Raw genomic sequence first — 21856 nt, 5'->3', positions numbered from 1 at the left:
CCACACCGTCCCCACTCCCCACCCACACCTTCCCCACTCCCACATTCTTCACCAACCTCTAACAGCTTCCCCCACCCACACTACAACCCATCACACTTTCCACACTCTCCACCTCTACATCCCCTCTCCCACTTTCCACTCAACACTCAACTCTCCATCCCCACAGTCCCCAAACCACAGCCCCCGCCCTCACCCCCACACCCGCCACCCCCACTCTCCACTCCATTCTCAACTCCCCAATCCCACCCACAAACTCCCACCCACAGCCCCGACTCCCACTCTCCACCGCCCACTCGAAGCCACACTCCCGTCAACACCTTCCCCAGTCCCTACCCCCACCAAACCCTCTTCCCCCCGCCTAGCTCCACTTCCAACCCCCCATTCTGCCCTCACTCACCCCACCCCCCACTCCTCCTCTCCCTCGCTTCCATCCCCACCATCTCTCAGCCACTGCTCCAATACCCCAACAAACCCCCTACTCACAATGTCTGTCATACCTTTGATGCCTAGTGCAATTCAACTCCTGGCATCTGTGCAGTTTCGGATGAGAATGCGGACCCCAATCGAGTGTGTGTGAACCTGACATTCACTCTGTGGCAGATATGGGGCCCTAAATTGCCTCACCATTTTGAACTCGTTATATAAGCAGTGCAGCTTTAAGTAAGCTGGCAAGCTGTCATCTTGATAGTGTGCACAGAAACCACAGCACCTCACTCTCAGATTGTGGAGGAGGGAGCTCTGTTGAGTGCTGAACGGTTCCTTTCTGACCTGAGCCTTCCTTTTCATTCGGACCACTTTAGGATTCTCTGCCCGAGGACCTGAATTGCTTCGATCCGACTGGTCCCTGCTGCACGGTGAGCGGTCCGGGAGCTGTTAATGCGACACGAAACAACTCGCTGCGGTTAGCTTGGAGGCGCTGCTATGATCTGTCTGACAGTGGCAGGTAGGAGCGTGAATTTGTTGGATGATATCTGCCATCTCAGTAAAATGTATTTATGTTCACGCCTGCTTTAGTGTATCCGAGAGAATTAACACATGCAAATTCCTGATCTTTCTCTGTTATCTCTTCCCTCCTGTGAGCTGCTATAATCATAAAAAGCCCGACCGATCTGGTACAGATTTGATGGAAACCGGGATGGATTGGGCAGGAGATGGTTCAGGTCGGTCGGGTTTATGTAAACTGGGCTCCAGTGACGCAGGCAGAGAGAAGTTTAGAATCCCGTTGGCACAGTTCTGGAAAGGGGATTTTTATCGAGTTCCATGATGTAGGACAGGCTGTGCTCCACAGGCTGTTCCCAGGGAGACACACTGAAGCAACCAGCAGCTGTGGCCGGAGGATGAGCAGCTCAGTGAAAGGCAGTCTCTGGTCTCCCTGACACTTGCTGGTCTTCTGGAGCTGTTGGTGCTGTAGACTGGCCAAGGTCTAGGGTTATTTGCTGAGTGATGTACCAAAACTGTAGCTGCAGAGAAAAGCCAGAGCCTAGGGTCCCTTCAACACAGAGCCCTGAGGGGCTGAAAGGTATGTAAACACCTCTCAGGCTGTGTGCTTGGCATGTCATGAATATTGCAAAGGAACCTGTAATTCCAAGCGTGCTTGAGCACCTCAGAACACACACACACACATACACACAGAGTCACATGCACGCACACAGAGCGAGACACAGGTACACGCATACGCATGCAAACACGTACACACAGATAAACACCTACATGCACACGCAAACTCGTGCAAATACATACACACAGACCTACATGTACACAACCATATGCATGCACACACAGTGAGACACTGACACAAACTCATGCACACACACACACACACACACACGCAGTGAGACACAGATGCACACGCACACACATACACAGCAAAACGCGCACACGCACATGCACGCACACACACACACACACACACACACACAAAGGCACACATTGAGCGAGACACACTGTCTCTCTCTCTCTCACACACACAGCATCGACAACAAGCAATCTGTGTTGCATTTTACATAATATCAAATTTGAACAGTTATGTAACATTAGGCATACAATTTGGAAAGGGACATTTTGTGGAAAGAAATCCAAGCTGATTCATGCAATGGAGTTCTTAGGAGGAGCCTCACTGTTGGGAGTATCGTTTTCTTGATGCAATGTTAGACCAGCAGCCCCTTCAAGCGAACCTAAAAGATGCTGTGGCACTATGTTTTAAAAAGAGCAAGGTAATTCTTGCCAATGCCAAGACAGTCCTCTGTCCCTCACTCAACATCACAGAAACCAGGTAATTATCCCACTCCTTTTTCCTGTGTACAGTGTGGCTGCCTTGTTTCCTGCATTACAATGGTCTCAATACTGAGAACAGAACTTCTAAATTACTGTCCAGAGGCTGGTACTGCCTTCACCAAGTCACCCTTTATCTACATGTGGCTAGCCAGCTCAGAATCAGTCCCTGAGTTGTATCCCCTGTTTTTAATCTGTCAGCCAGGGCTCCCTGATTGGCCCAGGTTTACAACCCCAATCAAGGGTCTCAGGTCAACAAAATCCACCTGGTTCCAATCATTACAACAGGGTTGGAGGGTTTGAGCTATAGGGAAAGACTGAATAGGCTGGGGCTATTTTCGCTGGAGTGCCAGAGCCTGAGGGGTGACCTTATCAAATCAGGAGGGACATGGTTAAGGTGAATAGTCAAGGTCTTTTTCAAGGGATAGGGGAGTCCAAAGCTAGAGGGTATGTGTTTAAGGTGAGAGGGGAAAGACTTAACAGGTACCTAAGGGACAACCTTTTCACACAGAGGGTGGTACGTGTATGGAATGAGCTGCCAAAGGAAGTGGTGGAGGCTGGTACAATTGCAACATTTAAAAGGCATCTGGATGGGTATATGAATAGGAAGGGTTTAGAGGGAAATGGGCCACATGCTAAGAAGTGGAACTAGATTAACTTAGGGAATCTGACTGGCATGGACAAGTTGGACTGAAAGGTTTGTTTCCGTGCTATTTCCAATTCGATGACTCTCTATTTGCAATAAAATTATTTGGGGTATCCTAACTGTGGAATGAGCTATTTAAATGAAATTTCATTAGTCAAGGGCAGGGTTGGACAGGTTGATCTGGGTAGAGGATTGTGACATGAAGTGTTTGTTTGTCTGGTTAGCTCAGTGGTGCCAATGGATAAGAAACTGTACTATTTGTGATCATTAAAATCCTCGTCTGCACAGGGAACCTAGACAGCAGCTCCCAGACTGCTTCACAGCCTGGTCGGTCTGCAAGTGTTCCTGCAGTACAGTGTGGAATGAAATATTTTGCTGCAAGCTATTTATGTAACAGTTATTTTGCAGCCAAATTGCAATAAAAATAGAAAGTGCTGGGGAAACTCGGCAGCTCTGGCAACATCTGTGGAGACAGGAACAGAATGTAATATTTTGAACCCAATATGACTCCTTAGAACTGAAGAGGGAGGTGGAAAAGAGATGGCTTTTATACTGTAGAAAGAAAAGGTGGAGGAACCAATAGAAGGGAAGGTGGGGGAACCGCAGGCAACTGAGACCACTGGTGTCATGGAACAAAAGGCAAAAGGAGTGGTGATAGTGTTGAGAAGTGATATAGATGCCGGGTAGGTGTTAATAGAAAAAAAATTAGGTCAACTCTCTCCCTATTGAAGGCAAAACTGAGGAATGCAGATAGTTGGGGGAGAGGAGAGGGAGTATGTTGAGGCAAGTAGGCAAAATGGAGGGCAAAATTCATGGTCTGAAGTTGTTGAAGTCCAGGAGGATGTAAAGTGACTGAAGGTAAAATGAAATGCGGCTATCCCAGCTTTTGGTAGTCTTTCTTGCAGAAATCTAAGACACTAATGCGGGCATGAGGGGAGAATGGTGTATGTAGATGGCGAGGGACCAGAAGGTTGGGTCATGCTTGAAAAGGTGGTCTGCAAATCGGTCACCTGGCCTACATTGGATTTTCCCATTGTGCAGGAGATGGCATAGTGAGCAGCCAACGCAGCTTCCTAATTTCCAAGAAATACAGGTAAATGACTGTTTCACCTGTAAGGAGCAATTGGAGCCTTGGACAGTGAAGAAGTCAAAGGTATCCCTGTTGGAAGGTGGCATCATTGTCAGAGTTGTGATAATGAGAGAAATGGAGAAACTGGGAGAATACAATGGACTCTTAAAGGAAGCGCCTTAAGAGAAAGTGTTGTTCAGATAGCAGTGGGAGTTAGATTTGTGAAGAATATCAGTGAATAGTCGCAGATAGAAAGACAGAGAGGTCTCTAGAATAGTCATAATGGGCTTGCAATGTTTAACTTTGTTTCTTTCTCCACAGACATTGCCAGACCTGCTGAGTTTCTCCAGCACTTTCTGCGTCTGCAGTGCTTTGCCTTTGTCTTGGAATAGTCCCTTGTTCTCGTACTTTCCTTTGGATTCTACCCTCCCACTTGGGGAAATGCTTGGTGCAAATTCTTGTAAACGATTCAATGACTCAGCTGCGTGTTACTGAGGCAGTGTGTCCACCCACTCTGTGATTGAAACTGAAAAGCATCCCAGGATCACAAGTCATCATTTGCCTCTATTCTTAATAATAGACCATCTCTTTTAGCACTGCAGGTTGCGAATATTTCTGGTCCTTAACACACTAATGATGTAATTTGAGAAATATGCCAAAATGTCAATTTGTTTCTCCCTATTCTTCCTAAGATTTCTGCAGAGCAACACCCGTGTGCACGCACGCAAACACAGACACAGACGCACATGCACACAGACGCACATGCACACAGACGCACATGTACATAGACGCACATGCACACAGACGCACATGCACACACAGATGCACATGCACACACTCACACACGCGCACAGACACAGATGCACACGCACACACTCTCTCACACACAAGCACAGACACAGACGCACTCACACACACGCATACACACAAACACACATACACCCCAAAATCCCTCTTCATGTGAATGCCAGCCACTGGGTTGTTGAAGATTGTGAGGCATCAGAGCCACATCCTTCTGTCCTTACCCATGGCCCAGTACCTGCTATAGCAAAAATTCTTACGCTGCCATCGCTGGCTGTGGTTGGGAACAAAGCTGATGGGCTAACTCCAGCAGATGCCACATGCAGTTAAACACTGAAATACATGATATACTTCACTTATCAGGGCTGCACTATTACAGCCTTTGTAGCTGGAATTAGGGCAAACATCACTGTTCAAACATGAACTAGTTCCCCACTGTTATCACAGGGGAGGCTGTTTCAATCAGGATCGACAGTGGAGTCACAGGTTGACAGGGTGGTGAAGGTGGCATTGGGCACGGTTGCCTTCATGGATCAGAACAATGAACATCCCCTCTGGCCCTGAAAAATGAATATTATCTATGTGCTATTCCAGCCCCTTGTGGGGTAAATTCGATGATTTTGTATTTCTGTTACTCTTTTAATCACCCACTTGCATGTCCCTGATTTTTATATCAATTCTTCCATAATGGCAAATAGTTCCTGATTTTCACTTCCTGTTTTGCCATCAATGTGGATTCTCTAGTCTCACTGGTCAATCAACGTTGTCACCATTGAGATAACCATTGAGCTCTACTATTCTAATTAAGTTATTTGCAAGATATATTGAACCGTCTGTTTCATTTTTGTATTTCCTGACAGCGATGGTTTCTGTCGTCCTGAGCCCTCGATATGTAGGAGCTGCTGGGGACAGCAAATTCAAATTGACGGTGAAATAAGGGAGACCTACACCTGGGGTCTGATGAATCTTTCTGGGCAGTGTTTGTGTGTTGGGGGTTTAATGAGATGTAGGTCAAGCTGCATTGTAGTTTATTTGTTTTCTCTACCACTTAAGAGTTATGAAAATACGGAAACAGACCTTTCAGTCCAACTCAACTGCGCCGACCAGACATCCCAATCTGAGCTAATCCCATTTGCCAGCATTTGGCCCATACCCCTCTGAACTCTTATTATTCATGTACCCATCCAGATGCCTTTTAAATGTTGTAATTGTACCAGCCTCCACCACTTCCTCTGGCAGCTCATTCCATACATGTACCACCCTCTGTGTGAAAAAGTTACCCCTCAGGTCCTTTTCAAATCTTTCCCCTCAAACCTGTAGTCTTGGACTCCCCCACCCCAAGAAAAATATGTCTACTTACCCTAGCCATCCCCCTCATGATTTAAATACCTCGGTAAGATCACCCCTCAGCCTGCAGTGTTCCAGGGGGTAAAATCCCCAAGCCTATTCAGCCTCTCTAATTCCGGCAACATCCTTGTAAATCTTTTCTGCACTCTTTCAACTTTAACAATATCTTTCCTATAGCAAGCCGACCTGTACGCAGTATTTAAGAAGTGGCCTCACCAATGTCCTATACAGCCATAACATAATGTCCCAACTTCCATACTCACTGTCCTGACCAATGAAGGTAAGCATTCCAATGCCTTTTTCACCAACCTGTCAACCTGTGACTCCACTTTCAAGGACCTAAGCAACTGTTAAAGAATAAGCCTGTTTGCAATAAATAGGTGTTTCCTGTTAATGATGAAACCTGGTGTGAATTTTTTTTCCTGAATAGCGTTCTGCTGGGCAAATTGATCACCTGGGTGGTATTTCTAGAGTTGTGACGGTTTGTGGAGCAGTGGGACATATCTGTCAGTGCATTAAACCCAGTAGTGTTTTAACACTCAGTTAAATATTGCACTCTGTTGCAGTGCCTCATTCTGCTACAGAGGAACCTCGATTATCCGAACTTTGGATTATCCGGCCAAGATCGCAAAGTGCCCAATGCTTGGCTAAACTGTGTTATTCGGCATTTGATGATCCAAATATTCGATTATCTGCGCAAAATACTCCCACCTGTGTCACTCGGATAATCGAGGTTCCCCTGTATAGGTTATCAAAGCAAGCATCTCGATCGTGGGCTGAAAAGGTTCCATTATAAAGGCAGATTGCGCCAAGTCGGTGGCTTTGCAGGAATGTGACTGGCCACTTGATGCACTACTGCACAAAAGACTTCTGACCAAAGTTCTCATTCATGGAATTAAAGGGGCAGCAACATGGGTGGGAAATTCGCTAAGTGAGAGGAAATGGCGATTAGTGCTTTGTGGATTTTTCTGGGGCTAGAAGGAGGTTTTCTAGTGGAGTTCTCAAGTGGTGTCTCTCCCCGCCCCCCCCCCCCCCCCCCCCACCCCCCCAAGTCTGTCCTCCCTACCTTTTATCTTAGCCTGCTTGGCACACCCTCCTCATTCCTGAAGAAGGGCTTATGCCCGAAATGTTGATTCTCCTGTTCCTTTGATGCTGCCTGACCTGCTGCGCTTTTCCAGCAACACATTTTTAAGCTCTGATCCCCAGCATCTGCAGTCTCATTTTCTCAAGAAATCAGCGCTGAAACACTTGCTTGTCCTGATCTGTATTAAAGATTTAGACGTTGGTGTGAAGGACACAGCTCCAACATTGGTGGAGGATGCAGAACCTGGAAATATTGTGGCCTGTGAGGAGGACAGTGTAGAGCTCTGAAAGGAGTTTGGTGGAATGGGTGGAAGTTGAAGTTCATTTTGGTCGGAGGAAAGTGGAGAGATAAAATAAAATAAAGGGTACGACTGTGATTGGAATCGAGGAGCAGAGAGACCTGGGTGTCATTGATGGTCGCAGCCCAGGGTGAGGCAACCGTTAATACTCTTTGGAGGGTCGGTGTGGACTTGTTGGGCCAAAGGGCCTGTTTCTGTACTGTAGGGAATCTAATCTAAAAAATATATTTGATTTTATGAACAGGGGCGTTGAAAATGAGACCAAGGAGGTTGTGTTGGGCTTGCACAGGACTACTCTTGAGAAGTACTTAATTGGTTGCAAAGGGCTTTGGGATGTCTGATCACAGTACAATGTACCATATCAGTGCATGGTTTCCAGCAGGAAGCCATCATTTGCTGCTGTTACAGTGAGACAATTCCCTGTCATTACCTGGTGGCACTGCACGATGGCAGCAGAGTTGGGCATTGAGCCAGAACTCGCCCACTCTGGCTACTTTCCCTTTCCTTTTCTTGTTTTTTGCGCGGCGTGCCTCGAGTGAGCCCTTACTTATTTTGTGGGACAAGCACGGGACCTGGCATTGGAATTGGCGGCTGCCACGTTGGCGGAGGTGATATTGGTGAGGTAAGACTGGTGGTGAAAGGTGGTGCCAACAGCCTCATGGTTGGTTGGGTCCAGTTTAGACAGCGCCGAGGTGATGCAGGAGGAATGACAATGCAGGCGATGTTGATGATGAGCTGCCTCAGGACTGACAAACCCACTTTAACCTCTACCTTTCTATTTCACACCCCCCGCTTATTCTTAATTTATTCGAAATAGCATTGGATTGTGATGATCCTGGAACAGGTTTTCACTGCATTTTACTGTTTTCTCACTGTATGTGACAATAAATCATTCAATTCAATACAGCGCATTTCTCATTTCTCCGCTAGCTCTCCTCTCACCAATGGTGAAGAGGTCCTTGGGGCCTACGATCAACTGATAGCCCGGAGGACGCACTCTTTATCTCACCTTCCAGATGCCTGCCAAGCAGAGGTACCACTCTGTTCATCCCCCTCAGGGCTGGCATGGGGCCAGTCTGACGTGAACCTCGCGGCCCGCCTGTTGCACAGCGGGAAGAAGCGGGCACAGCTGGTGGACCACCTGAAGGAAGCACACCAGCTTTTGGAGGGGCAATCCGAGCAGCTGAGGAAACGGGATTGTCAACTGTTGGAAAGCAAAGCCAAGATCGAGCTGCTCTCTGCCAAACAGAAAGTAAGTGAGGTGCCTCCTGTTGTTCACTCTGAGTCATACGACACAGAAATAAACCCAGCCAGTCCATGCCGACCATAATCCCAAACTAAACTAGTCCCGCCCACCTTCTCCTGGCCCATATCCCTCCAAACATTTCTTATCCGTGGACTTATCCAAATGTCTTTTAAATCTTGTAACTGAACCCACACCCACCATTTCCTCTGGAAGTTTATTCGACGCATGAACCACTCTCTGCGTGTAAAAAAAAGATTTGCCCCTCATGTCTTTTTAAAATCTCTCTTCTCACCTTAAAAATGTGCCCCCTACAGTCCTTGTTTACACTTTTTCAAATTTAAGTTAAGCTGTGAGGATGAGCTAACTCTAAGTCTTAAACCCATCACTTCCACCATGTAGAAGAACACAGAGTTAATGGTAGTTGTCTTTTCCCTAAGATGGGGGATTTTGAGACTAGGGTAAACCATTTTAAAGTGAGAGGAGAGAGAATTAAAAAAGACATGAGGGACAAACCTTTTGCTCAGGGTGGTTTGTGTGTGAAATGAACTTCCTGAGGAAGTGGTGGATGCAGATATAGTTACAATGTTTAAAAGACATTTGGAGAAGTACACGAGTAGGAAAGTTTTGGAGGGATATGGGCCAGGAGCAGGCAGGTGGGACTGGCTTAGTTTGGGATGGATTGGTTGGACCAAAGTGTCTGTTTCTGTGCTGAATGACTCTATAACTCTGAAACAAAGCACCACCAGCAAGTTCGTGCCCCTGCCCCCCGAAATCACACTCTATCCTTACTGGAAATATTTTTTTTAAATTCGATTACTTACAGTGTGGAAACAGGCCCTTCGACCCAACAAGTCCACACCGACCCTCTGAAGATCAACCCATCCAGACCCATTCCCCAACATTTACCCCATTCACCTAACACTACAGACAATTTAACATGGGCCAATTCACCTGACCTGCACATCTTTAGACTGTGGGAGGAAACTGGAGCACCCGGAGGAAACCCACACAGACATGGGGAGAATGTGCAAACTCCGCACAGACAGTTGCCCGAGGCAGGATTTGAACCCGGGTCTCTGGCACTGTGAGGCAGCAGTGCTAACCACTGTGCCACCCATATTGTTTGTTTATTGTTGCTGGATCATAGAAACATAGGAACTGTAGACCATTCAGCAGCATGAGCCTGTTCTGCCATTCATTATGATTGTGGCTGAGCTCAATACCCTAAACCCCACCGTCCCCCAAATCCCCCTTGTCTCAATCTCCTCCTTGAAAACACACAATGTTTATGGCATCAACCGCTTTCTGTGGGAGAGAATTCCACAGGCTCCCCACAGCATGGATGAAGGTACTTCTCCTCATCAACGTAGAGGATCCCCAAGGCCTACAATAATTTTAGAAGACAGCTCACCATCAGCTCCTGAGTGCAACTGGGACAGGCAGTAAATGCTGGCCTTGCCAGCACTGCACATTGTCGCCAAATTAATTTTCTTAATTCAAAGCCATCTCCTTGTGAATCTCAGAAGGAAATGAAGAGCGGGTCCATTACCCAGAGGTTTTTTTTATTTCTCTTTTTGCTAACTTTATTTAGCAATTGGAAAGTTCAATTTCTCAACTGGAAAGGGAGAAGAGTATGCTGGAAATGTCACAACTTGAAGATCAAAAGAGAGGTGGAGTGCTGCAGGATAAGTAAGTTGGCTTGTTGTTCCATGTGGCTTTTTGGTGTAGGTTTGTACTGGGTTAACACTTGGCTCATTGTCTCCATGTTGCTTATTGTTGGACCCCCTCTGAAACAGGTCGCCCCGCCCAGTGTTTGACTCTTTGACTCTTCCAATGGTTTAGGATGTAGCATTTGGTCCATCCTGCCGGGACTGGCTCTATAACGTGTCTTCCAATTTGTCCCACTCCCTCTGCTCCCCCCAATAATCCCTGCAGCTGTCTTCCTTTCCAAACATTCTTCCAAGCCCTTTTTGCCAGTTATTATTGACTCTGCTCCCTTTTCAAACTGCTCAGTCCAGATCCTAACAATTTGTGGTATTTATTTAAAAGGAAAGTTCTCCTCAAATCTTCTCTGTTGCATTTAAATCCGTGCCTTCCAGTTACTGAAATCCACCCCCAAGTGAAAATTGTTCCATCTTGTTTGGTCTGTGAAGATACCTCATGATTTAAATCTCCCCCATTAAATCTTCTCTGTTCTTATCAATGGATCCCTAGTGTCATCATGGACTAAAGAATAAAAAATCAGTACAGCTCAGGAACAGATCCTTCGGCCCATCAAGACCAGGGCAACACATGACACCATTCTAAACTAAAAACGTTTTGCCTCTACATGGTCCAAATCCCTCTCTTCCCTGCCTATTCATATTTCTGACAAGGTGCCTCAGAAACATTGCTGTTGTATCTGTACCTACACCCCTTCTGGCAGCGCGTTCCAGACACTCACCACCATCTGTGTCAAAGGAAAAACTTGCCTCTCACATCTCCTTTGGACTCACTTCCTTTTATCTTAGCCCTATGGCCCCTAATAACTGAAATTTCGACCCTGGGAAAAGATCACCATTCTGTCCATGCCTCTCATAATTTTGTACATTTCTATCAGCTTTTCCTTTGACGTTCAAGTGAAAACAAACCGAGTTAGTCCAATCTCTCCTCATTGCTAATACCCACCCCCCAACCAGCCAACATCTAGTAAACCATTTCTGTGTGATCTCTGAAGACTCCACACCCTTTTGGTAGTGCAGTGACCAGAACCGAACACAACATCCCAACTAATTAAAGTTTTATACAGCTGCAACATGACATGCCAATTTTTATAATCTGTGGTTCAACCAATGCCATATAGATGCCTTCATGGTTAAAAATCAAACAACACCAGGTTATAGTCCAACAGGATTATCTGGAAGCACTAGCTTTCGGAGCGCTGCCCCTTCATCAAGTGATTCAGGACAATCACCTGAGGAAGGAGCAGTGCTCCGAAAGCTAGTGCTTCCAAATAAACCTGTTGAACTATAACCTGGTGTTGTGTGATTTGTAACTTTGTACACCGGTGTCTCCAAATCATATGCCTTCATGACCACCTTAACCACTTGTCAAAGAGTCATAGAGATGTACAGCATGGAAACAGACCCTTCGTTTAAATTGTCCACACTGACCAGATATCCCAACCCAGTCTAGTCCCACCTGCCAGCACCTGGCCCATATCCCTCCAAACCCTTCCTATTCATATACCCATCCAAATGCCTCTTAAATGTTGCAATTGTACCAGTTTTCATCACTTCCACTGTGTTGTCGCTTTCAGGAATTTGTGGACCTGTTTGCCTAGATCCCTCTGTATGTTGATGCTACCAAAGCCTCTGCCATTTACTATTGACTTCCCGCCTGTATTTGACCTTACATCACTTTGCGCTTGTCCATATTAAGCCCGACCAGGCCATTTCTCAGGCTATCCATATCCTATAAGAAAGAATAGTCATTTAAGTAAAGACTTTCCTGATCTCTGGACAAACTGAAGTGCCCTAAAACAGATGTCAGAGTTCTGTACTTCATGATATTGTAATTTATGCAACAGCTGTCCATTTGCTCACAGCTGGGTCCCACCAATAACAATGTGATAAGAAGTAGATTGTACATTCTTCTCTGTCAGAGGGTAAATTCCTGGCTAGGACAATGGAGATAAGTCCTCTGCTTTCTCTTCAAAGTATCCGCATAGAGTCTTTACACCTAACGGACAAACCAGTTAAAGTCTTAGTTTAACATCTCATGAGAAAGGCAGCACCTTGGAAAGTTCAGCCCTCCCTCAGTATTGCATGCAGAGAGTCGGCCTAGATTAGATGCCCCTGCAGAGCAACGTGAGCCCAATAGTGACTGACTTGGAAATGAGACAGCTACCTGCTAAGTCAGGGACAAGAAAGGAGGGCTACATTCAGCGTCTAGTCGTGAATGGTACTGTTGCTCTGTGAGATGAACCGGTTGTTGCTCTGCGCAGGGTTTTGCATCTGGAGGCAGAAGTGGCAAAAACAAAATCGTCCCTGGATCTTCTCAGCAGCAGCCACGGCTCTTCATCTCCCCCTGTCCCACTGTTCTCGACCAAACTGGAGGAGGGAGCTCTGAAACAGGTGAGCACTGGTGGGGTGTAATATCCCTGTAACCTTCCTTATTTCCAAATATTGGTGAACTCAGGTCCCTTGTTTGATGTTGTGCATAAAGTGGAGGGGGGGGTGAGGTTGCAGAGACCGGTAGAGACCTTGCTATATATGAACAGCCCATACTGCGTACAGTTTTGGATCCTTTACTTAGAGAGGTATGTTCTTGTATTGGAGGCAGACTGGACTAGGTTCACTGGGCTAATTCCTGGGATGAAGGAGTTCTTCTTAAGAAATATGGTTGGGTCTGCATACCAATGGAGGTTAGACCAAGGAGAGACAGACTTATTGAACCATTTAAGGGGATTTGACAGTGTGGATGCTGAGAGAGAATGTTCTCTATCAGAGGGGCATGGTTTGAAAGAATGAGATCTCCCGTTAAAGACAGAGATGAGGAGGAATTTCTCCTCCCAGAAGGTCATTATTCTGTATAACGCTCTTCCTCAAGCACTGCAGGCTGTGTCAATGAATAGATTCAAGGTTGAGTTAGAATGATCTTTGATCTACGAGGGAATCAAGGGGACATGCAGGAAGGTTACCTTCAGATCAACCTTAAAAATCACACAACACCAGATCATAGTCCTACAGGTTTATTTGGAAGCACTAGCTTTCGGAGTGCCACTCCTTCCTCAGGTGGTTGAGGAGGAGCAGCACTCCGAAAGCTAGTGCTTCCAAATGAACCTGTTGGACTGTAACCTGGTGTTGTGTGCTTTTTAACTTTGTACACCCCAGTCCAACACCGGCATCTCCAAATCATTCAGATCAACCACGATGCTACTGAATGGCAGAACAGCTTCGAGGGGCCGAATGGCCTGCTGCTGCTCCTATTTCTTGTAGTATTGTTGTTTGCTAATCGGAGTTAATATTTCGGGTTGAGTCATCCTACCTCAGAATATCTGCACTGGAGCTGAAGTGCGAACTCTGATTTCTCTCCACAGATGCAGTCAGACCTGCTGAGCTTTTCTGGAAATTTCCATTCTTTGTTTTGGATTTACTGCATACGCAGTTCTTTCGGTTTTTGTTCTGAATCTCCAAGGTCTTTTCCCTGGGGTGGGGGTGTCCAGAACTAGAGGGCATTGGTTTAAGGTGAGAGGGAAAAGATTTAAAAGAGACCTAAGGGGCAACATTTTCACACAGAGGGTGTGTGTGTATGGAATGAGCTGCCAGAGGATGTGGTGGAGGCTGGTACAATTACAACATTTAAAAGGCACCTGGATGGATATATGAATAGGAAGGGTTTAGAGGGATATGGGCCAAATGCTGGCAAATGGGACTAGATTAATTTAGGATATCTGACCGGCAAGGGCATGTTGGACTGAAGGGTCTGTTTCCGTGCTGTGCAGCTGTATGATTCTATCCACTCCGTACACACACTCTAAAAGATCAGAGTGTTTTGGTTTTGTTCCTTAGTTTGAGTGCCAAAGCCCGTAACAATACCCCGAATGTCTGAAATTAATGCAGGGTTTACCGTGCATCAATCTAGTCTGGGGAAAATGTGCTCATTGTTAACGAAGGTGCTCGACTCTGCTTGATAACCAAATGGAACCACATCCTGTTTTCCTGCAGTGACTCCAAGGTTGCATTCCTGTCATTCACTGTCACTCAGACAATCCTGCCTTGCCTTACAATCGGCGGGGGCTTTGTGTACTCCCTTTGCACGCCGGCCTATTCGTTCAGAGCCAGGCATGTTTGAGCTTGTTCCTTTACAAAGAGGCTGACCTGTTGAGCTCCTGTTTACAGCCAAGGCTGGGAAACGTGATGTAGCTCATGAAGCACACCTCTGTCACTTCCACGTTGATCTCCTGCATCTGAATATCTGATAAAGCTCACTATCCTTTTTGTTTTGTGCCCCTTTCAACTCCTATCCCACCCCCCCCTCCAACCCCCACCCCACCCTACCCCGGTCCCCTTTCTCGCTTCTGATTTGGTGACTTCACCCGGTGGCTTGCTGGGGGAAGGACGGTTTGTTACGGGAGCTGCAGTCTGTGCGGGAGACTCTCCAGATATACCAAGACAGAGTGAGGAGCCTGGAGGAAGAGTGCGATAAAGCCAGGGAGGACTTGAGAAGCTTTCGGGAGGTTGGTCTACCTTTACCCGGCGCCTGCTCTCGGGGTCCTTTTGAGTTTCGGGGCATGGTATGGCACACAGAAGGAGCCAGTTCAGCCCATCGCACCCGTGCCGGCCCTTTGAAAGAGCCATTCAATTATTTTGGCTTCTTTCCAATTTCCTCATACCCTTGCAAATATTTATCCTTCCTACTTCTCAAATGTATGGCTGATTCTCTATTGAAAGTTACTACAAAATCTGCTCCCAGTGACTTAGCAATCGGTGAGTTCTGGATCCTAACAACTCACTGTGTATTTACAAATAAAAAATCGTCCCCTCCGCTCTGCTACTTTTACAACTTGTGTTTAATAACCTCAGTATTGTCCAGATAGTGTTGGCGGAGTCTGGGACACTGTCTGATTCTGAGTATGATCGCGTCAAGCCGGTCTGTGAGACAGCTCTCCCTATTTTGGCACTGACCCTCTCGATGCTGGGAAGGAGGGCTTTGCAGGTTTGGCAACAGGGCTGCCTCTGCAGTTGTCATTCCCAATGTCTATGTCCAGGCCTGGGTGGTCCGTCTGGTTTTACTCCTTTGAGACCTGTTAATGGCTTTGCCCCAACTGAGTGGCCCCACAGCTGTCTCAGAGGGAAGTTCCCTGTGAACCTCATTGCTGTGGGTCTGGAGTCGCATAGGCCAGACCAGGTAAGGGTGGCAGATTTCCTTCCCTCAATGCCGGATGGGTGTTAACACTGTTAGCTGTAAAAATGCTTTTAAGCAACATAGTTATCCCAGTAATATCCCGAGTTTCCTTCAATCAGGCTCAACATTCGGCACTCATGACGACTAATCAGGCTAACCAGCGACTGACTGACTCCTTGCGAGCGCAGACAGACCTGCATGATGAGGTGAATCAGCTGCGCCTCAAGTACAATGAAGCCAGTTTGGTAATTACACTCTCACAAAATGTTACTTACAGAGTGGCCAGAGTTGACCCAGGTAAGGAAAGCCGTCTCCTCTTGGTTGTTAAACCATCCGCCTGTGGGGGGGGGGGGGGGCCGATATTGTCACCAAGACGTGAGTCCTCTCCCACTGCAGAAGGCTCATACACACGTTTTCCACCTGGGATCAAGGATTTCCTGCCTTTGTCCCTCTCCCCTCAGCTGTCATCTTCTAAATTCCTGCTCCAACTCTCATCCTTTCCCACAATGCAGAGCACAGCGGCTGTTGTGTAAAGAGAATGTTTAAAAATCACACAACGCCAGGTTATAGTCCAACAGGTTAATTTGGAAGTACGAGCTTTCGGAGCGCCGCTCCTTCATCAGGGAGCTAGTGGGGGCAGGATCGTGCAACATAGAATTTATAGTAAAAGATCAAAGTGTCAAGCAACTGATGTGATGTATTGAACAAACCTAAATTGCTGTTAAGTCTTTAATCACTGAGAATGGAGTTGCAGATTTTGATTAATAATACATTTTTCTGAGCTGAGATGTTACCTACTTTTCGTAAAACCTTAAGTTATCTCAGGAATATAACCTTGAAAGAACTTCTGGGATTTATTAATTTCCGTATTTATAAATTCCGTGTTGTACGATCCTGCCCCACTAGCTACCTGATGAAGAAGCAGTGCTTCCAAATAAACCTGTTGGACTACACCTGGTGTTGTGTTATTTTTAAATTTCTCTTCACACAACAGCCGCTGTGCTCTGCATTGTGAGAACGGATGAGAGCAGAAGCAGGAATTTAGAAGATGGGAACAGTTGCCCGGACTGAGGGATAATTCTGTCCTATGGTCCTGTCCCTCTAGCCACCTGGTGATGGAGCAGCCCTCCGAAAGCTTATACTTCCAACTAAACCTGTTGGACTATAACCTGGTGTTCTGTGATTTTTAACTTTGTACACCCTAGTCGAACACTGACCCCTCGACATCCTGCAAAGAGAAGGCTGAGGAGTGGCCAGAGATGGGGCTTTCCAATTTTGAAAGTATTTGATGGAGTGTCCTGGAAGGCAGGCTCCTATTTTAAAAACACCTTGTCCATCTTTGCAGGAGAGGGACGTGCTGTCTTCGAAATCTGTAAGACTGGAAGAGACCGTGGCCAACCTGAGAACGCAACTAGCAGCTGCAACAGCAGACAAAGATCGATTCCTGCAGGTACTGACTTTAAACCACAGAGTTTAGTGAAATCTGAGCTAAGGTGTCAATCTCTGACCAACTGACCAATTGCAACAATCTCCACCCTCTTTACAGTTCAGTAACTCTTTCTCCCCCCCCCCATCCCAAATGTTTGATGGTTTTTCATGTTTTGTAGACGTGATACAAAGATCAGTCTTGGATAGTTTTATACCATTAAATATAGCCATAATCATGAGAGCAATAGAATTGTTCTAACCCAGGCATCTGTAGGTGTTGAGTCAAAGGAGTTAGATGGGGATAGGGGGGTGTGGTTAGCGTCCTGGTCAGCCATGACTTCATTGAGTGCCATAGAGATGCGAGGGGCTGAATGGCCGCCTGCTGTTCCAATGTTCCTCAATGAAAACCCTGAACCCTATTGGCATCAGCCATTTGAAGTGTTTGCAAACCGATGGGAGCTCTGATTAATATGAGGTCCCTCGTCAAGACAGATCCATTCACTCAACAGAGCTTGTATCTGCCAATATGAAGTGATTTGCCAAGTGGAGAATCTGTCACATGTGTTTATATAATGTGCCCTTCCTTGGTTTTAAAGTGGTAATTAGCAGGATGGTGTTGTTTCTTATTCTTTCGTTATGTATCAACCCAAATCTCTCCAATTGTGGAATGATACAGAGGAGGAAGAGCCATTCCAAAACAGACATTGTTGGAGTTACTCAGCAGGCCCTAATGGCATCTGTGGAGAGAAATCAGAGTTAATGTTTTGAGTTTAGTGTAACTCTTCAAGCAGAAGAAGGTTCTGAAGTAGAGTCATTATAGACTCGAAATTCTGTTTCTCTCTCTCTCCACAGATGCTGCCAGACCTGCTGAGTTGCTCCAGCAATTTCTGTTTGCATCTCCGATTTCCAGCATCTGCAGTTCTTTGCTTTGTTAGACTGCGTGCAAATAATTTTGTCTGTGTCTTCCCTTCAGATCTTCTCACAATTATGTTTGAGTTTGTCCCCTCTGGTTTGACTCCCTCTCCTGCTAGTGGAAAGAGTTTCTCCTCATTTGCTCTGATTGACGGGTGGTACGGTGGCTCAGTGGTTAGCATTGCTGCCTCGCAGCTCCAGGGACCCGGGTTCGATTCTGCCCTCGGGAGACTGATGTGCAGACTACGCAGGTGACCCATGGGAAATGCAGAGTTACAGGGATAGGGTGGCGGGTTCGGTCAGGGTGGAATGCTCTTCAGAGGGTTGGTGTAGACTTGGTGGGCTGAATGGCCTGCTGCCACACTGTAGGGAATCTATGATTTTAATACCTTCAAGATTTTAACATCTATGAAACCTCCTGTTAGATACCTTTCAATGTGATATTAATTTGATTCTGAATCTGACGTTTTTGGGCATTCATTACTGTTCTGTTTTAAATTTATGCAATCATTGTATTCCAACATCTGACAAACGCTTAAGAATATAAAGTATCTTTCCCATGTTCACTGGCAAGACTGCTGGCATTGCTAGGAGAACGGCCTACATGTTGATTGATTTATTGTTGTAACATGCACCGAGATACAGTGAAAAATATTGTTTTGTGTGCCATGCAGGCAAATCATACCAAGCAAAGTGTATCAGGGTGGCAGAACAGAGTGCAGAGTATGGTGTTACAGCCACAGGGACTGTGCAGAGAGTCAGAGATCAGAGCTAACATCTGAGAGGTCTGTTCAAGAGTCTGGGAACTGCGGGAAAGTGACCCCAGAGCCAGGGCCGTGTGGTTGACTTGCAATCGGCCTCTGAAATGGTTAACTGAGCCATTCAGTTCAAAGGCAATAGGGGATGGGCAGCAAATGCCAACTTTGCCAGCAATGCCCCCATTCCAGAACAGGTCAAAAGATAAGTAGGGTTTAGCAGCTGTAGCGTGAGTTTGTCACAAAGTCGATACCCAAGTGAGACTATAACAGCCATTGTGAATGTAATCTGTTGTGGATTACTTAGAGCCATAAAATCATACGGCTTTGTAAAGATACCCTTCAGTCCATTATGTCCATGCCAGGCATCCAGCAGCTATCCACTACCGTTCCACTGTCCAGCAATTAGCTTGTAGTCTTGCATACTGTGGTGCTTATAGTGATCATTGAAAAAAGACTAAAATCTGTGATGGTTCAAGGGTCTATGAGTGTAAAGTTGACAGAGGACCGGAGGGCCACTCTCTCCCTAGAGAGAGAGATGACTGGGGGTTATTTTAACCTGAGGGTCGTCACATCTCAAGCGAGGGGAGAGGGTTGAGAAAGGAACACTGCCGGAATTGAACCCGTGCTATTGGCTTCACTCCACGTCACATTCAGCTAACTGAACTCACTGACCCACTGAAAATATTGCAGATATAATGCGAGACTGTTCCCATTGGCAGTAACGAGAGGACACAGGTGTCGGGTCATTGGTAGAGGAAGCACAGGAGAATGAGGAGAAGTGTTGGTGCGATCTGAGCTGAAAGGCATTGCCTGTGGTAGAAGCAGGTTGAGTCGTGACTTTGAAAAGGGGCCGGGATAAATATTTGAAAAGGGTCCAAATGCCGATGATTAATTTGACAGCTCTTTCACAGAGCTGGTGCAGTCATGAAGCCTCCCACACCTTCCATATCCTCAGGAAACCAAAAATTAGGAAGGGTGGGATTGGGGGATGAATGATCACCTGAAAATCTGGCGATCTTCTGTTTTTGAAGTGGAGGGTGTGAGGCCAGGGCGATGCGAGAGTCGGATTCTAACATGGCTGAGTTTTACAGGAGAAGCTGGAGTTACACAAACAGGTCCGGCACTTGACTCTGGAGCTAGAGCGTGCTCTGAGAGGGAAGGAGGGCTTCGACGAGCAAGTTGCTGACCTGCATACAGAGTTGGTGAGCACCAAATCTCAGGCCAACAGACAAGATCAGGAGAAGGTCTTGCTGCAAGAAAAACTGGCCACCATCAAACAGGTACAACAGCTTTACCTTGGTGTCTTTGTTAATGTAACAAAAGTGACGTTTAAAAAAAAAGGAATGGATTAGCGACATTTAAGCACAAATCGACCAAATTGTTTTAGTCAGATAGAGCTGAACAGCAGAGAAGTTGTGAAACCAAAGCTTGGGCCATACTTGGCTTCCTGGCTCTGGTCATTATCTGTTGAAAAGGACATGAATAAGGTGCAGAAAACTTCTGCAAGATTTACACCAGGACTGAGGGATTAGGCAGATGAAGTGGGAGTTTTATTTACTCACTCATGGGGATGAGGGTGTTGCTGTCGGGGCCAGTATTCATTGCTCAACCCGTATTGGTCAGAGTGAAGAGTCAGCTCCATTGCTGTGGGTCTGGAGTCACCTGTAGGCCAGACCAGGTTCCTTTCCTCGAGGTGTAGCTGGAGTTTCCAGTTTTCTCTTTCAACGGCTGAGGGACCCTAGGTGCTGTCTCACCTTCTCCCCCCCACCTCCCTGTGCTCTTTCATCCTCAGGTGAACGACAGGCTGACCTCTGAGCTGGGCCAGTCTCAGCAGAGGCTGGAGCTGTGCCAGGACCAGCTCCACCACCTCCAGGCCGAGAAGACCATCTTCAGCAACCAGATCGAGGCCCTGCAGACGGAGCGCGGCCACCTGGTCAGCGAAAGGGAGATGTTGCTGACCGCCGTCCAGGCGGATGACCAGACCCAGGTGGACGAGCTCCGGACCTTGCGGCGAAACTGCGAGGAGCTCCGGTAAACGCGGGAAGGTTGCTCAGCCTTTTGGTGGAATTCTTTTCCTCTTCGTGTCCTGGGGCGCGGGTGGGGCCAGTGTTTACCGCCGATCTTTACTCGTTCTCAATCTGATTGGTGGTGCCAGCCGTTTCATTGCGGTGGGTCTGGAGTCACGTGGAGTCAGATCCCCTTCCCCTAAAGGACATTGGTGAACCCAATGGGCTTTTAAAATCACCATTTGAATCAAAGAATCAAATCCCTACAGTGCAGAAACAGGTCCTTAGGCCCAACAAGTCCACACTGACCGTCCAAAGAGTGACCCACCCAGACCCATTCCCCAACTCTTTACACTACATTTACCCCTGAATAATGCACCTAACCTACACATCCCTGAACACTAGGGCAATTTAGCGTAGCCAATTCACCTGACCTGCACATCTTTGGACAGTGGGAGGAAACCGGAGCACCCGGGGGAAACCCACATAGACACAGGGAGAATGTGCAAACTCCACACAGACAGTTGCCTGAGGCAGGGATTGACCCTGGGTCCCTGATGCTGTGAGGCAGCAGTGCTAACCACTGAGTCACCGCATTGTGGTGACTATGTTCCCCTGGAGCGTAGGAGGCTGAGGGGTGAGGCGTTTGTATAATCATGAGTGTAGGTCAGGTGAATAGCCAAGGATTTTTCCCCCGGGTAGGTGAGTTTGACGTTAGATGGCATAGGTGTAAGGGGAAAAATTTGAAAGGAATCTGAGGAACCTTAATGTCACCCCTCAGGCTCCGAATCTCCAGTGAGAAAAGTCCCAGATTATCCAACTTCTCCTTCAAACTCAGATCCTGCAGTCCTGGATTTTTTTCTGCACCATTGCGTGTTTAACAACATCCTACCTGTAGCAGAGAGACCGGAATTGAACGCAGTACTCCAAAAGTGCCCTCACCAATGTCTTGTAAAATGATATTAGTAAGGCCTCTTCTGGAGTACTGTGTACAGTTCTGGTCACCCTGTTATAGAAAGTATATTATTAAAGTGGAGAGGGTTGAAAAAAGATTCATCAGGATGTTGCTGGAACTGAAGGGTTTGAGTTATAACAAGAAGCT

At 46.7% G+C, this 21856-nt stretch overlaps 1 protein-coding gene across 1 annotated transcript in view; it reads left to right on the top strand.

Annotated features, from left to right (window-relative positions):
- LOC132834709 (myosin-9-like) overlaps positions 1 to 21856 on the top strand; it is a 112446-nt gene that overhangs the window by 16485 nt on the left and 74105 nt on the right. Inside the window, exons 2-10 of the mRNA XM_060853671.1 lie at positions 801 to 943; positions 8447 to 8768; positions 10354 to 10451; positions 12748 to 12877; positions 14863 to 14982; positions 15770 to 15895; positions 16996 to 17100; positions 19840 to 20028; positions 20541 to 20779. Coding sequence (XP_060709654.1) covers positions 801 to 943; positions 8447 to 8768; positions 10354 to 10451; positions 12748 to 12877; positions 14863 to 14982; positions 15770 to 15895; positions 16996 to 17100; positions 19840 to 20028; positions 20541 to 20779 — 1472 coding nt within the window. The remainder of the gene's footprint in view (positions 1 to 800; positions 944 to 8446; positions 8769 to 10353; positions 10452 to 12747; positions 12878 to 14862; positions 14983 to 15769; positions 15896 to 16995; positions 17101 to 19839; positions 20029 to 20540; positions 20780 to 21856) is intronic.

Source organism: Hemiscyllium ocellatum, chromosome 42, assembly GCF_020745735.1.
Source record: "Hemiscyllium ocellatum isolate sHemOce1 chromosome 42, sHemOce1.pat.X.cur, whole genome shotgun sequence".
In the NCBI taxonomy this organism is placed as follows: Eukaryota; Metazoa; Chordata; class Chondrichthyes; order Orectolobiformes; family Hemiscylliidae; genus Hemiscyllium; species Hemiscyllium ocellatum.
Note: the sequence above shows the minus strand (reverse complement) of the source record. Positions and strands in the feature narration are given on the sequence as shown.